Source organism: Rhineura floridana, chromosome 2 (assembly GCF_030035675.1).
Source record: "Rhineura floridana isolate rRhiFlo1 chromosome 2, rRhiFlo1.hap2, whole genome shotgun sequence".
Lineage (NCBI taxonomy): Eukaryota > Metazoa > Chordata > Lepidosauria > Squamata > Rhineuridae > Rhineura > Rhineura floridana.
In genome coordinates, this window is record NC_084481.1 from 12,923,905 (window position 1) to 12,937,145 (window position 13,241).

At 43.0% G+C, this 13,241-nt stretch overlaps 1 protein-coding gene across 4 annotated transcripts in view; it reads left to right on the forward strand.

Annotated features, from left to right (window-relative positions):
- PTH2R (parathyroid hormone 2 receptor) overlaps nucleotides 1-12,746 on the forward strand; it is a 76,878-nt gene extending 64,132 nt beyond the window's left edge. For 3 of the 4 annotated variants that reach the window (XM_061607834.1, XM_061607835.1, XM_061607837.1), the window contains 4 exons: nucleotides 4,782-4,876; nucleotides 8,575-8,713; nucleotides 10,684-10,725; nucleotides 11,729-12,746. In XM_061607834.1, coding sequence (XP_061463818.1) covers nucleotides 4,782-4,876; nucleotides 8,575-8,713; nucleotides 10,684-10,725; nucleotides 11,729-12,142 — 690 coding nt within the window. In that variant the 3' untranslated portion in view covers nucleotides 12,143-12,746. The remainder of the gene's footprint in view (nucleotides 1-4,781; nucleotides 4,877-8,574; nucleotides 8,714-10,683; nucleotides 10,726-11,728) is intronic. The other variant, XM_061607836.1, reaches the window with a different exon arrangement.
- The last annotated feature ends 495 nt before the right edge of the window (nucleotides 12,747-13,241 follow it).

Sequence of the window (13,241 nt, forward strand, 5' to 3'; positions counted from 1 at the left end):
GATCATTCTGTATGTTACTATATTGTTAGCCTCCTTGGATGAGTTGCACTGCAAAAGGCAGCATATTTTATAAATAAAATAAGTTAAAAGGAGAGCCCCAAGCCCATAAAAATATGGAAGACTTCAGCACAGCCTTCCTGTGTAACCATAACCAAACTATTTAAATTTGCATCTTTGGCCAAATTGCCCTATTTCAGAAGGATACCTGCTGCCATTTTATTCCTTCCTAGCCTGCTTTCCTGTTGGGAACAATAGCATGCATGACTTCTAAAACCAAGGACCTAGGAGTCTACCTGAAGTAACATGATGCCCACACCAGATTACTCTCTGCACCAACCCCCTCTGCAACTTATCCCACATCAGTATTTTTGCCTACACTTTTTGATTGCAGCAGATGAGGTACACAAACACTGAGCCTGTGCTTGTGCCACACCATTTCTTTTCTGAAGGAAAGGACAGCTCTTCAGAGCTTATCACTCATTGCCCCATTGAGTTTCAGTGCTGGGCTGTTCATTCCAGTTTTCCACTTCACACATCAGTCCTTCCTGTAAAGGAAATGCCACAGCTCTGTGGTAGAAGACATGCTTTGCATGCAGAAGATCTCCAGTCCAATCCCTGGCATCCCCCATAGGGATGAGGGAGACTCTTGCCTGAAACCCTGGAGAGCTGTTGCCGTTCAGTACTGAGTTAGATGGTCCAATGATCTGACTTAGTATAAGGAAGCTTCATTGCAAGTGTATTGCTTGTCAGGGAGTTCCAGGGCCTGCTGTAAGGCATGGCAGGCCTCCCTCCAGTTTATTTAAAGGAAAGGGTATGAGGGCTTCCTTGAAGCTGCAGGCCTTCCTTGCAAACAGATCTCCATGAGAAGCAATCCCTTCTATTTTCTTCCCCTCTCCATGCGGAAGTGCCAAGCGCCTTGCTCTCACTTGGCAGTGCCTCTCTCAGACCCATGCACAGCTGCTTCCCTGTGCAAGGAAGCATCTGTGCTGGCAAAGAGCAGAATTGTAGCCTTGGTTTTGTTTTTCTTTCTGCGGTTCTTTGTGGAACCGGAGATGGCATTTTAATTTCAGGATAAAGGGACAAATGCTGTTGACAGCTTTTTGATGTCTTGAGTACAAAAATGTGCCTGTTCCATGACAAATGCTACTGCATGGGCTGAGCTTCTTGGGATATTTCAAGATTGGCTTGCACACCCTCTCAAAAATGGTCAGGGTGGGAGGAAAGCCTGTTAAAAGATAAAATATTTTGAAAGTACATTCCCTCACATTAAAAAAAAGATATATATAAAAATCTATGCCTTAAAGAAATGTGTCCTCCTTTGAGGAATAAACTGCAATGCTTTTAAGATGCAGATTTATGGGCATTCACAATGCTGACAGCAGTACTTCGCATTCGTAGCCTGAATCCTGTACTTGCCTTATCACCATTTATCTACTAGTCAATACTTTGGTTCTTTTCCACACCGGGACCCTTCAGGACCACTGAGACGTTTCTCTTCTACAGTAATTTGGAAATGTGGCTTCACAGGGCCCTTAGTTTAGTGCTGTATTCCCCATTCCAGGTCTGCAGTGCCTCTCCTCATGGCAAAGGCAAAAATTACAGACCTTGGATTGCAGCTTTACGAGAGCCTATGTGTATTTACTCAGAAGTAAGTCCTATATGGTTAACCACAACTTACTCCCTAGAAGGTGTGCTTAGTGGCTCCTCTTTTGGCCACCTGTTGGCATTGGCCATTTAAATATTCATTTATAGCCACAGTATTTACTCTTCTGTTTTATGTTATACTAGTGCACATGTACATTGTTATTTTACTTTGGGAAGAAATATTTAAACCATGTTGATTCTTCATTAGTGGAGGCCAAGGTAAAGCGAGGAGCAACAGCAGCTGCTGAGGGCACACACAGCAGGTGCCCACGAGCACCTGAGCTGCCCTTTCCACTCCAAGGCACACAAGAAAGCAGCAGAGTGGCCCCAGTCACCAGAAAATGGGGAGCCGCAGGTTACTACACTGGCAGTCTGGGTACTACTGATCCCAAGCATTTGGGGGCTACCTTGAGTCACTCCAGTGGGCACAACTCAGTTGACAAGGTGTTAGTCTCTATTTCCCCCTTCCCCTGCCTTTTCTGCCAGGCAACATGCTCAAGCTGCTACTATAGCTGTCCTGGTGCTAGGCAAGGGGGTGGTGGTAATTGGCCATTGGCACTCCCTCTCCTCCTTCTCTCAAGCACCCATCCACCCCTTTGCCTCATAAACTGTTGCTCCCAGTGGGTGTGTAATGTAAGCAGCTTTACCACAATATTCTGGGCTGGATTGTCTAGATGAGGAGGAACCGCACCAAAAGTGTCCCTGTGAGGTGGAAAAATGGCCCTTCGGCGTGTTCTGTTTCATGTAATGAGATGCCTTATGCAGGGGTGGGTGAATTCAGTTTATTTCCGTTTCTCACGTTTCATTTCTTAAATTCTGCTCTTCACATTTCCACATCAGTTTGCTTTTTTTTAAAGTACCCATGAAAATTCCTCAGCATTTTAGTGTGAACGTACACATCCAAATGTACACATTTTGTATGCAACTCGGCAGAATATGCACATTTTTTCAAAGCAATTTCCCCTAATATAGCACATTTTTGCATGTGGTTTTCATTGATATATGCATCCTTATGCACACTTTACCCTAGTATATGCATTTTGGTACATATTACTTGGCTGGAGAACTGCATTGCAAAGTTCAAAGATGTGCAAATTTTGAAAGATGACTGTGTTTTGGTTTGTATATTGTTTCAGAAAGTGCAAATTTGATAGGTTTGCCTTTTAATGCAAACAATTGAATTTCTCTCCCATCCATAGGCAAATGGTACAGTTGCTGTAGCATAAAATCATAAGGCCAGATGGGCCCTGTGCCAGTTAAGGGGTCCTATGCATGCTGTCACCTTTCTAGACCTCTGTCAGTCTGTTCTTGCCCTGGGTATGGCAATAGGACCACTTATGATGATAACTGGCAATCATCTGCAGAGAGCAATAGAAGAAGTTGTATTTTGTTGAGCCAATTAGCCTTTCTTGCATCCTTCAATGTTAGTGAGTGGCAAAGGAGGCTGAATCTCATTAGCAACAAGTGCCTCATCTCTGCGGCCCCAAATTTGAAAGGTCTGCTGCCCATCAATGGTTCAGTCTTCTTTGGAGTAACTTTAATTGATTTGTCCGCATCCGTTCCCTGGCCATCATAACACCTGGAGAGATGATTAGCTATCACCATACTGTTCTGCTCTACTCTGAATCTTTGCACAGCCTTACCCAGCAGCCTCCTGCACATACAGAATGACTGTATGAACACACAGTACATACAGGATGGAGCCAGGAGATTAAGAAAAAAAATAGCTTGATATTTAAAAATCGGTGGGGTGAACTGTGATATTCCTAGTATAATGAATTGGGTGCCCATTTTGGATTGTGCTGGAGATTACCACTTGACCAGAGTATAAGGGATGTTGTCAATCATAAAGTTTCCCATAGTTTAGTTCTATAGCCTAGTCTTTTGGCTATCATGGCACTGTCACTGGCTGCATTTGCATGTAAGGCTAACCTGTGGTTTAGTGCTATGTGCATGAGCTGGAATGTGCCCAAGTTAGACATGGGCTCATGTTCTCCATTCCCCAATCCTCCTCCCACTCAGCCAGGAGAGCTTTAGCAGTTTTTCTTTCCCCTGGACATTGGCCTGTTGTTTTGTCTGGACTAGAAATTGTGGTCTAACTAACTGGTTAGTTAAACAAGGCAGATTCACAAACTATGGTTGTTTTGAAACTGACTAGAATTTGTGCTAAACCATAAATCTGTAGTCCGGAAAAAAACCAACAAACTGTGATTCAGGGCAATTGAAAATATATGTTGCCGAAGTCCTTCTTGCTACATAGGAGGAGGTGGGAAGCACAAGAGTCTAAGGCTTGATCAGGCTCATTCCAGCTCATGCATGTTCACTAGACCATGGTTTAGCATTATGTGTGAACAGGGCCACTGAGGACCAAAGTACATATGACAGCAGCAGCCATGCTTGTATTTAATCATATGCCTGCTGTGTTCATCTGTAAAATGGGGAACTGGAGGGTTGATTTTAACATCAAAGGGGCACATGGGTGAGGGGAGCTGAGCCCAGCCTTCCCTTCCCTTGATTCATTACCGCAGATTACTTTCTCTCTTCACTTCTAGTATTGGTGCCTGACTAGGGTGAAAAGGTATGTGGGCAACTGATTATGGCAGTGTTTGTGCGTGTTGAGCTCCTCTCACCCGCGTATTTATTATCCTATTCCTGCTTTGTACATGAATGAGGCAGAGATACATGTGAATAAACAAAGGTGGCTGCCGCCATCAAGTCTAGATTGGCCCTGCATGCAGTGGAATCATGAACTCCTCCCTGGGCTTGACATACAGTACCAACCCAGCTCTCACTGTGACCTGATCCAAAGCCTGTTGATAATTGAATGACCTGGGCAAAATAAGTCAAGCGAAAGGGGGTGGTCTACTAGGCAGTGGGAAAGAGTGAAGCAAGCACAGTGATGCTGAAAACTGGGAGGTTCAGAGTCTGGACTTCTAAAACTGGATTGGCTTGACAATGTAATCATCTTGACAGAGAGGAAAAAGGATGGAGAGTCACGTCCTGCTTCTAGATATATGGAAATGTTGCACAGTGCCCTCAAACCTTCCAGTTATAGAGGCATGCAGTAGGCCTTCTGACTAGATTAGGTATCTCTAAAGGGATAGTGGAATAACACACTTCTATAAACTGTTTTACAGTTAAACTTTGTTTTGTTCCTGAATACTGTACGGGTTCTGGCAACAAAAATTTGGGAGACAAATGCTGTTGGCTACGACATAAGGAAGCAATATAGGTAAGTCCCTTTGCTAAATGTAGTTGTGATTTTTTTTTGTAACTGCTCCCAAAGAACTGAGGAACTTTAGGAACATAATATTACTTCTGAATGCATGGAGGACTATAGCTTATTCCTTATGTGGAAAACATTCACAGTGAAAAAACATTAGTTTTGCAAACTGAAGAATACACTTCTTCAGAATGTATATTCAGATAACTTAGATGCAATGCTAATTAATTTCAGCATTCCCAGAGGCATCCAGCCCCAAGACCTGTGGCTTTCAAGGGTCACAGCTCATAACTTTTCATCTGCTACATATTTATATGACAGTTTTGAGGTATGAATTAGGAATTTAATCAGTATTTGACAACTATTTAATTTTAAAGTGAGGCAGATTTCAATACTATGAAGAAAAGAGAGGTTTTAAACAGCTTTGCTATAGGCATTTTAAAAATAGAATACATCTTCATCGTAGGCACCTCAGCCCTCCCTGGACATTCGTTTGATGGATACACCTTAATGTGGGAGTTAAAGTGGGCCAAAGTATTCAGCCTTGACATGTTGGGGGTTGGGGAATGACTTCCAAATATTTTTGTGACCTTTGAAGGTTGGGAGTCTGACTTTTAACCAGTGAAAAGGGTTTTGCCACCTCTTCAAGTGGAGCTGCAATAAGCAGGCAACCCAGTGGCATTCATAACTGAGAATGGGCTAATGGGAATGACACTTCATTGTTCTACTACATGGGGGCGGATTCTTTGTTGGCTTGTTGTTTCTAAAGATGACTGCATGCACTGGCTAGTGAGATTTAAAGGCCCAAGTCTAATGATAAGATGGTGACTTTATTCAGGATGCCAACCTCATTTAGAAATCAAGCCTTAACCCAAGCAGTGTGAGTCAGTGTTGTATAGTGGTCAGAGTGTCTGACTAGGAACAGGAAGACCCACATTCAAATCCCCACTCAACCACGAAGCTCACTGTGGTGACCTTGGGCCAGTTACCATCCCTCCCCCCAACTTACCGCACAGAGTTGTGAGAATAAAAGGGGGAGAAAGTACCATACATTGAGTTCACTGAAGGAAAGGTGGGATATCAATGGTGGGATAAATTACAACAAAATTGCAGATTGCTCAGAGATGTTGCAAAGCTGGCCCGTGCTTGGGCTTTTCATTTGTAGTTGAGCTCTTTAAGATCTGCCCTGGGAGATTGTGCTTCAAGATGGTGTATGGATTTTATGCCTCTGGGACCTCTGGGACCTTCTTTCATCTGCCCCCTCCACTGTTCAAGTTCTTACCAGCAGCAACTGAAAGAATGCCTTTGTGTTTTCTCACTGAAGTAGTAATGGCAACTGAGAGAGACTACAATAATGGCAGAGGGAGCCCCAGCTGTAATCAGATTAGTTCTTATTTCTCCACTTTGGAGGAGAGAGTCAAGCAGGATGTACTGCTTCTGCACCATACTGTAATTACCTGCTAGTGTCTTTGGCAATGCACTGAGCTATTTCAGATCTCTTCTTAATACTAGAGATGACCAGAGAAAAGCAAAAAGAGACAGAGAGAAATCAATATTGTGCTTGCAATGCAAAGGCAACCAGTAGATAAGTAGAACTTATATTAGGGCTCTGATGACTTGGCAAACCATGCCTCCAGTTAACAACAACAGGAAGCTGCCTTATACTGAGTCAGACTCTTGGTCCATCTATCTAAGTGTTGTCTACTCTGACTGGCAGCGGCTCTCCAAGGTTTCAGGCAGGAGTCTTTCACAACCTGACTTGGAGATTTCACCTAGGACACTTATGCATGATGGGTGTGTGTGCTCTGCCATTGACCTATGACCTTACCCCTCCACCTCACAATAATTGTGCAATGTACTGCCGCCAACCCAGCACTACCACCAGTGCACCTGTGAGGTTCCGGTCTTGCCCCCAATCTCACCACAGCCCTGTCCAGGTAAGCAGCAGCAACACTGGTGTCAGGAGGAAAGCATCCCACCATGTGCCCTGTTACTGCTTCACAGCTAGCTCAGTTGAACACAGATATATTGTGCTTCACACCCTTGCATATTGTACACCTATTGAACTGTTACCAGCCTGTATGAAATGGGGACCCCCAAGTTAAACTTGAAGCCTTTTGGGCTGTTACTGTAGACTTTATATCAGGCTGTTTAGAGTAGATATTCACTTTGCAGGGCCTAAGATTGTGGGAGCGAGTTGGGGAGGGGGGACAGGTGTGCTTTACCAGGTCCCAGGGGGTCCATGAGGGGAAAAAATGAGGCTGTGTGTACATCATGTTTGGCAGTGTTTATGTAAACACATTCCCTGTATTTATATGGGGAATCCAGATCTTGTGGGGTTTGCTGAAGCCAATCAGAAGCAGTGTGGGAACAGAACAAGAAATATTCTAAATGGCAAGCTGCTTGCCTAGGTGCATCTCTAGAACAGAGAGAGTTCAGGAAATGCTAGGATGAATTTTGAGAGAGAGGTTTCTGTCTCTGACATGCTCTCTCAAGAACTAAAAGCCCCAGAGTTTTTTTGGGGGGACTCACTAGCTCCTTCACCTCTTGAGAGGTCTGATGGTCCATTCAGTGATCCAGCTGCTTGCTTGATATGGCCAATCTTTGTTGCATTTTGTTAATGCAGTTCAGTTAAGCGACTGGGCAAATTGGATATTGATATACTATTTTTGTAAATGAAAGGCATTTCTCTTAACTAAACCTGGTATCAAAATCTTGCTTGTTGTGCAGTTAAGAGACTGAATGAAATGCTGCACTTTTTGAACTAGATGGCTTCTCAGATACATCTGTTGCTAGTAGCTACACAATTAGAGTTTCATGTCTTGCCCTTATTACTGTTGTCTATGGTTCCTTGATAGATTCTCCTTCTCCAGGCTTTGCTCTGCACAGACAACTTATTCAGAGTCTCCCCTTGTTGTTTTCTTCCCATTTTCTTTCTCCTTTCCCACCCCCACCCCCACCCCGGATCCTTGGGACAAAATCCTGGAGGTAGCCTTTGAATATGACAGCGATAACCTGATTAATTTCTTAGGTTCCAATATTATTGACTATAAAATACCAGCTCTGGCCCTGGCAATGTATTAGTATTCCCTGTGTACAGGCAGGACAGCTGCCATCAGGGTGTGGCAGCCGGCTCACAGCAGGAAGGAAAGACAAGCACTATAATAATCAGGGCATTAAGCTAACCAGAGGCAATAGGAGCCATTGCTGCTGATAGGATTTACATCCCCCAGAACATGTGTGAGCAAATGAATTAGGCTTCTGGTCTCCAGAGTGGATAGAATTGATTCTAGGTACAGGGAATTTCTGATGTGCTCCTGACAGTTGTGCATAATTAATGTTCATGCCTGCCACATTCTCCTATTTGGCTATGAATACAAGTCTGAAACAGAAGGAGTTTAAACAACAGGGAACTAAAAGAAGCAAAAGGACATCAAACAGTCCTCTAGTTTTTACAGACAAAGCATCATGGGCCTGGGGCCTGCTAAGGCCCAGAGAAGTGATTCTTGGACAACTACTACTAACAGTCCATATCTGCATTTCTGTAGGAGTTAGGCTGATTATATCATATTGTACTCATTGAGACTTAAACAGATGCTGTGAGTGCAGGATTGCAGTCTAAGTTCCCTTTATCTTCTGAGCAGTGTCTAGTTCTTTGTTGGAATGATTGATGATGATGATGCCAACGTCTCCTAACTCTGTTCTAGAAAACTAGCAAAATCCACCTTGATCCTGATCCTTGTCTTCGGTGTGCATTACATTGTCTTTGTATGCCTGCCTCACACGTTCACTGGGTTGGGCTGGGAGATCCGGATGCACTGCGAACTCTTCTTCAACTCATTCCAGGTGTGGTGATAGTATGCCATTATCATTATAAGCCATAACTCTTCAGTTATGTTAAGGGGAGAGATATGTGTTGCTGGGAGACAATAGATGCTTCACAAGTGGTCAAATGTAGCAAGAAACTATTTGTTCCAAAAATCTAGAATGTGCAAAGGGATCACTTGTGCCTTCAAGGACTGAGGAACCAAACCCATTTTCGGAGAGGGACAAAATAGATGTGATGTGCATGTTTCTTTGAATAGCAACTGCAGTGGGGAGGGGTTGATCAGGATTGGTTCTGTGGGGAGGGAGTGTTTAATCTCCCTTCTCTTGCTGTAGTTCTGGTAAAAACTGAAACTTCCCAAAACCCTTACATTTACATCTTTAATTTTAAAGAAGTGCATTTTAATTGCATTCATGCAATTAATATTGACTTTAAAGGTTTGCAGTTGCTATGTTTTTCTTGCAGGGTGAGCTCAGCGTCTTCCACTATGTAAAAGGCAGATATTATAATATCTGTGATTCCAATGATGATTCAGTTGTCAGTCTCTCTCTCCACCCCATCTAAAAAACATCTGGATAGCCACTGGTTTACCACTCTTGCTGTAAAGGCTCCTTGAATTTTCTAACACATGCAGAAAAGGGAAGACAAAATGAGTATGGCTCCAAACATGCTGTGCATCTTCTTTTTTCCATCTCTTTCACTACCTGCTAAAGAGACACACGTTAAAAGCCATTAAAAGCCCCATGTTTGTTTCCAGTGAGCCTCCTTTTTTGTAGAGAGCTGCGGGGGTGGTGGTGAGTGGGAGCCTTTGATCATCCAAACTCAGCTGCAGCTCTGTATGCACATTTGCCGTAAAGAGCATCAGATGAGTGGACTCTAGTCCTCCCCAAGTGCATGCCATAATAATTCTATTGGCTTTTAGGGTACTTCAAAACTCTTCTGTTGTTTTCTATCCAGGAAGGCTCTGGCAAAGATTTATCCCTCAGATTTTGCTTCTCTGTTATGAAACCTTTTTCCTTCTCGCTTCAGCCAGGGATTATTTTGGCCCTCGGTGTTACAGTGGGAACACCATGTAAATAGAGTTACTTCAGTGCATTATTTCTTTATTATTTATTTAAGCTATTTATATACCGCTTTTCAGGCGGATCTCACAAAGTGATTTACATAAGATTATTACCATAAGCATCCATTTTTTAAAAGTTACAGTACAATGGAAAAGACAACCTGTTTGTTTAGAAGATGCTGTTACTGCTTCTTCTTCCTCCCCCTCAGAGGAAGGTGGTCCTTCTCATGACCCTGTGGTGGCAGTTAGGGGAGGGAAGGGCCATCATGGGAGCTGGATGGCCACAATTCCCTAAGCTTCTTTCTTCTCCACTCCCCTCAGGGCAAGATCTGCTAAAATCTTTTGGATCATTAGTCTGCTCCATCTGCAGGTGGGGCTGTAGCACAAGTGGTTCCTGATAGAGATGTGTGGAGGTTTAATACTGAAAATGGGTCATTATCACAAATGTGTTGATGGCAATGGTTTTTTGGGGGTGGGGTAACCAACCATATTATTTTCCCAGTTATTTACTGTGCATGGCTCCCACATGGCTGAGACAACATTTAAATCATGCAACCATGTTGGGATGGAGTGCATTGATTTTGCACCCTATTCACCCCAGCTTTTTAAATGTTCTCTCAGCTGTGGTGGAGCTGGTCATGAATAAGTGGCTCCTGTACAAGCCAATTGGGGGCAGGGGAACATGTAAAAGGGCAACTGAGTGTCTTCCTTGCTTGTGGTGTTAATTGGCTTGGGGCCAGTGAACATAGAAGTTGCTATATGGCTGCTTGAAGGATGCTGACATACAGTATTATTATGAAAATATTTACATCCCATTTTTAGGTCCCTGAGGCTGTTCACAAATATGAGTTCAGTCGCATCTATGTGAAATTCTTGGTGCAAAGTGGCAAAACTGAAACAATCTCTCTCTTCTAAATTCTCATGCAGGGTTTCTTTGTCTCCATCATCTATTGCTACTGCAATGGAGAGGTAAGGCACTAGATAACCTGAGACAAGTAGCCCCCTCCATCTGCTAAATGGGAATGGTCATGGCCTACTTGACAGCTGCATTTGTGACAATGAATGAGATTTAAGTTGCTCCCTGTCCCCAGCCTTATAGGTATTTTTTATTTAGCAGATATTTAGGTGTAACAAAGCATGTAAAGTTAGGTGTGATTGACATGTCTTGAAAAGCCTCCTTGCATGAGAGGAAGACTGTGCATGTTGCTTTGGATCTGAGTCCATGTTTACAATAATTTATGTTATGAATTGCTTCCAAGGAGATTGCAGTGGCATTTCTTCTGGAGTAAGGTACTCTTGGGTTCTGTCTAAGAAATTGCAGTTTATTCATAAAAAACCAATAAAGACTGTCTCACCTGGCCAGTTTGTTTCCATTAGACATGAGTGATTTACCTGTCACTTTTGTTGCATCTAATTAGTTGATTTAATACTCCTCTTGGTGTTATTCTTCAGGTGTACTTGGAGTGGGGAAAAAGTTGAGAAGGAGAGATTTGAGTAATGACCACTTTAGAAATTTTTACTCTTAAATAGGTCACATAAAACACAATGCAAGAATTTACTGATTTGCACAGTTTTGGGAAGCAGTGTGTAACACATTCCAGAGATGCTCAGTTTTCATTTTAAATAATGTTTCTAGCCCACATAGTGTTAGAAATAAGAGTTGAAGAAAAATGCAGGCAGCTATGTCTACTCTTGTTCTTTCAGCAGAGTTTCTGTGTCTGGCCTAACTCTGTTCCTTCCCTTACATACTCTTTTATATCCCTCCAAAATATATACTATTGTATTCTCCTACCCTCATGCCACAGCCACCACTTGTCTATGAAGGCTTCTGTTACAGAGTAGGCATGGCTCCAGATTTAATATGTCAAGAAAGTGCTTCTTCATTCCAAGCAAATATTAAGGGAACTCTCTTTTAAAGTTGGCCTAACGCTCTTTCTTTACATTTTGACCTGGCCATTTTCTGTTCCTCTAGGTGCAGACTGAGATCAAGAAGACATGGGCTAGATGGAACCTTGCTGTGGATTGGGAGAGGACAGCTCCTTGCGGGAGCTACCGCTATGGCTCTGTCCACACTAACATGACCCACAGCACCAGCAGCCAGTCTCAGATGGTGATCAGTTCCCGTATGGGCATGATTTCCAGCAGGGATTGCAAAAATGTTGCCAGGCAGAACGACACCCAGATAAATTTGCCTGGGTATGTTAGGAGCAACTCTGAACAGGACTGTGTGCACCACTGGGTTCATGAAGAGGCTGATGAAGATGAAGATAAGAAGCTGGATGGCATTTCTCTTAAGGAGCCCTTTCGACTTCAGGACCATCATATAGGTTCCCTGGAGGACGAGGAGGAGGAGGAGAACAGGGTTGATGCGGAGGCAGCACTTTAACAAGCCCTAGGGATCCACACATGGAAACAGCCCTAGTATAAAATTGGCAGGCTCATCTTCTTCTTCCTAAGGCAACTGAGCTCTGCATCAGAGTCTGCTGTCTTGGGTCATCTCATCAAAATCAGTGATACAGCTTATACTGACTCAGACCATTCATCCATCTAGCCGACTGTCATCATCTCTAGCTGGCAGGGTCTTCTCAGTGTCTAGGGCAGAAGCCTCTCTCAGACTTGCAGCCGAGGATCCCTTGGAGTGGAGGGTTTTCTATATGCAAAGCATGTGCTCTGCTGAGGTATGATGAGTTAGCTTCACTAGCACTTCTGAACTACATGATGCCCCTGTGTTAACAAGAGTTTTTTTGTGCCTTAGAAAACATCAAAAGCACCAAAGAATTCTACATTCAATGGAGTTTAGGCAGAAGAGAATTGTTTTTTGTTAATTGAAACATGCATTATATAATGCACACAGACCTTAATATAAGAAGTCCAAATAATACAAAATTATATCCATCATACATATCCTCTGATTGGACCAGAAATCCTTTCCACTCCATGTTCCTTCCAAGATACAATAAAGGTCATCACTGGATTATAAAAAGTATTCACCCATAATAGTATTTCTTTAACTGTATCATGTGACTGTGGTTTATCCCCACCCACCCCCTCCTCAAATGTGGTATGTTTGTTTATTTAAGATATTAATAGGCCACCTTTTAGAGAACTTGCCCTCACAAGGCAGATTCCATAAAAAGCAAAATACAACACACAAATACATAAAATATAAAGAACATAAATATAATAACCATAATTAAAACAATAACACAGCAGTAAAAAAGACAGTATCAGCCTAGCATAGTACCATTTAGTCTAGCTAAACATTTAGTGCCATTTCAGTCTCAGTTCATGCCAATGGGACGACAGCATCTTTTTAGGAGAAAACAGCCCGGAATAGGTAGGACTTTGGAATCCACATATAGACCTGTAATGAGAGGACCACATGCATCACACCCAGAAGAGAGTTCCACAGTCATGGGACTACTGACAAAAAAGCACTATCATGCCAGACTGATCAGTCTCACTGGTGGGCACATCAGAAGGGC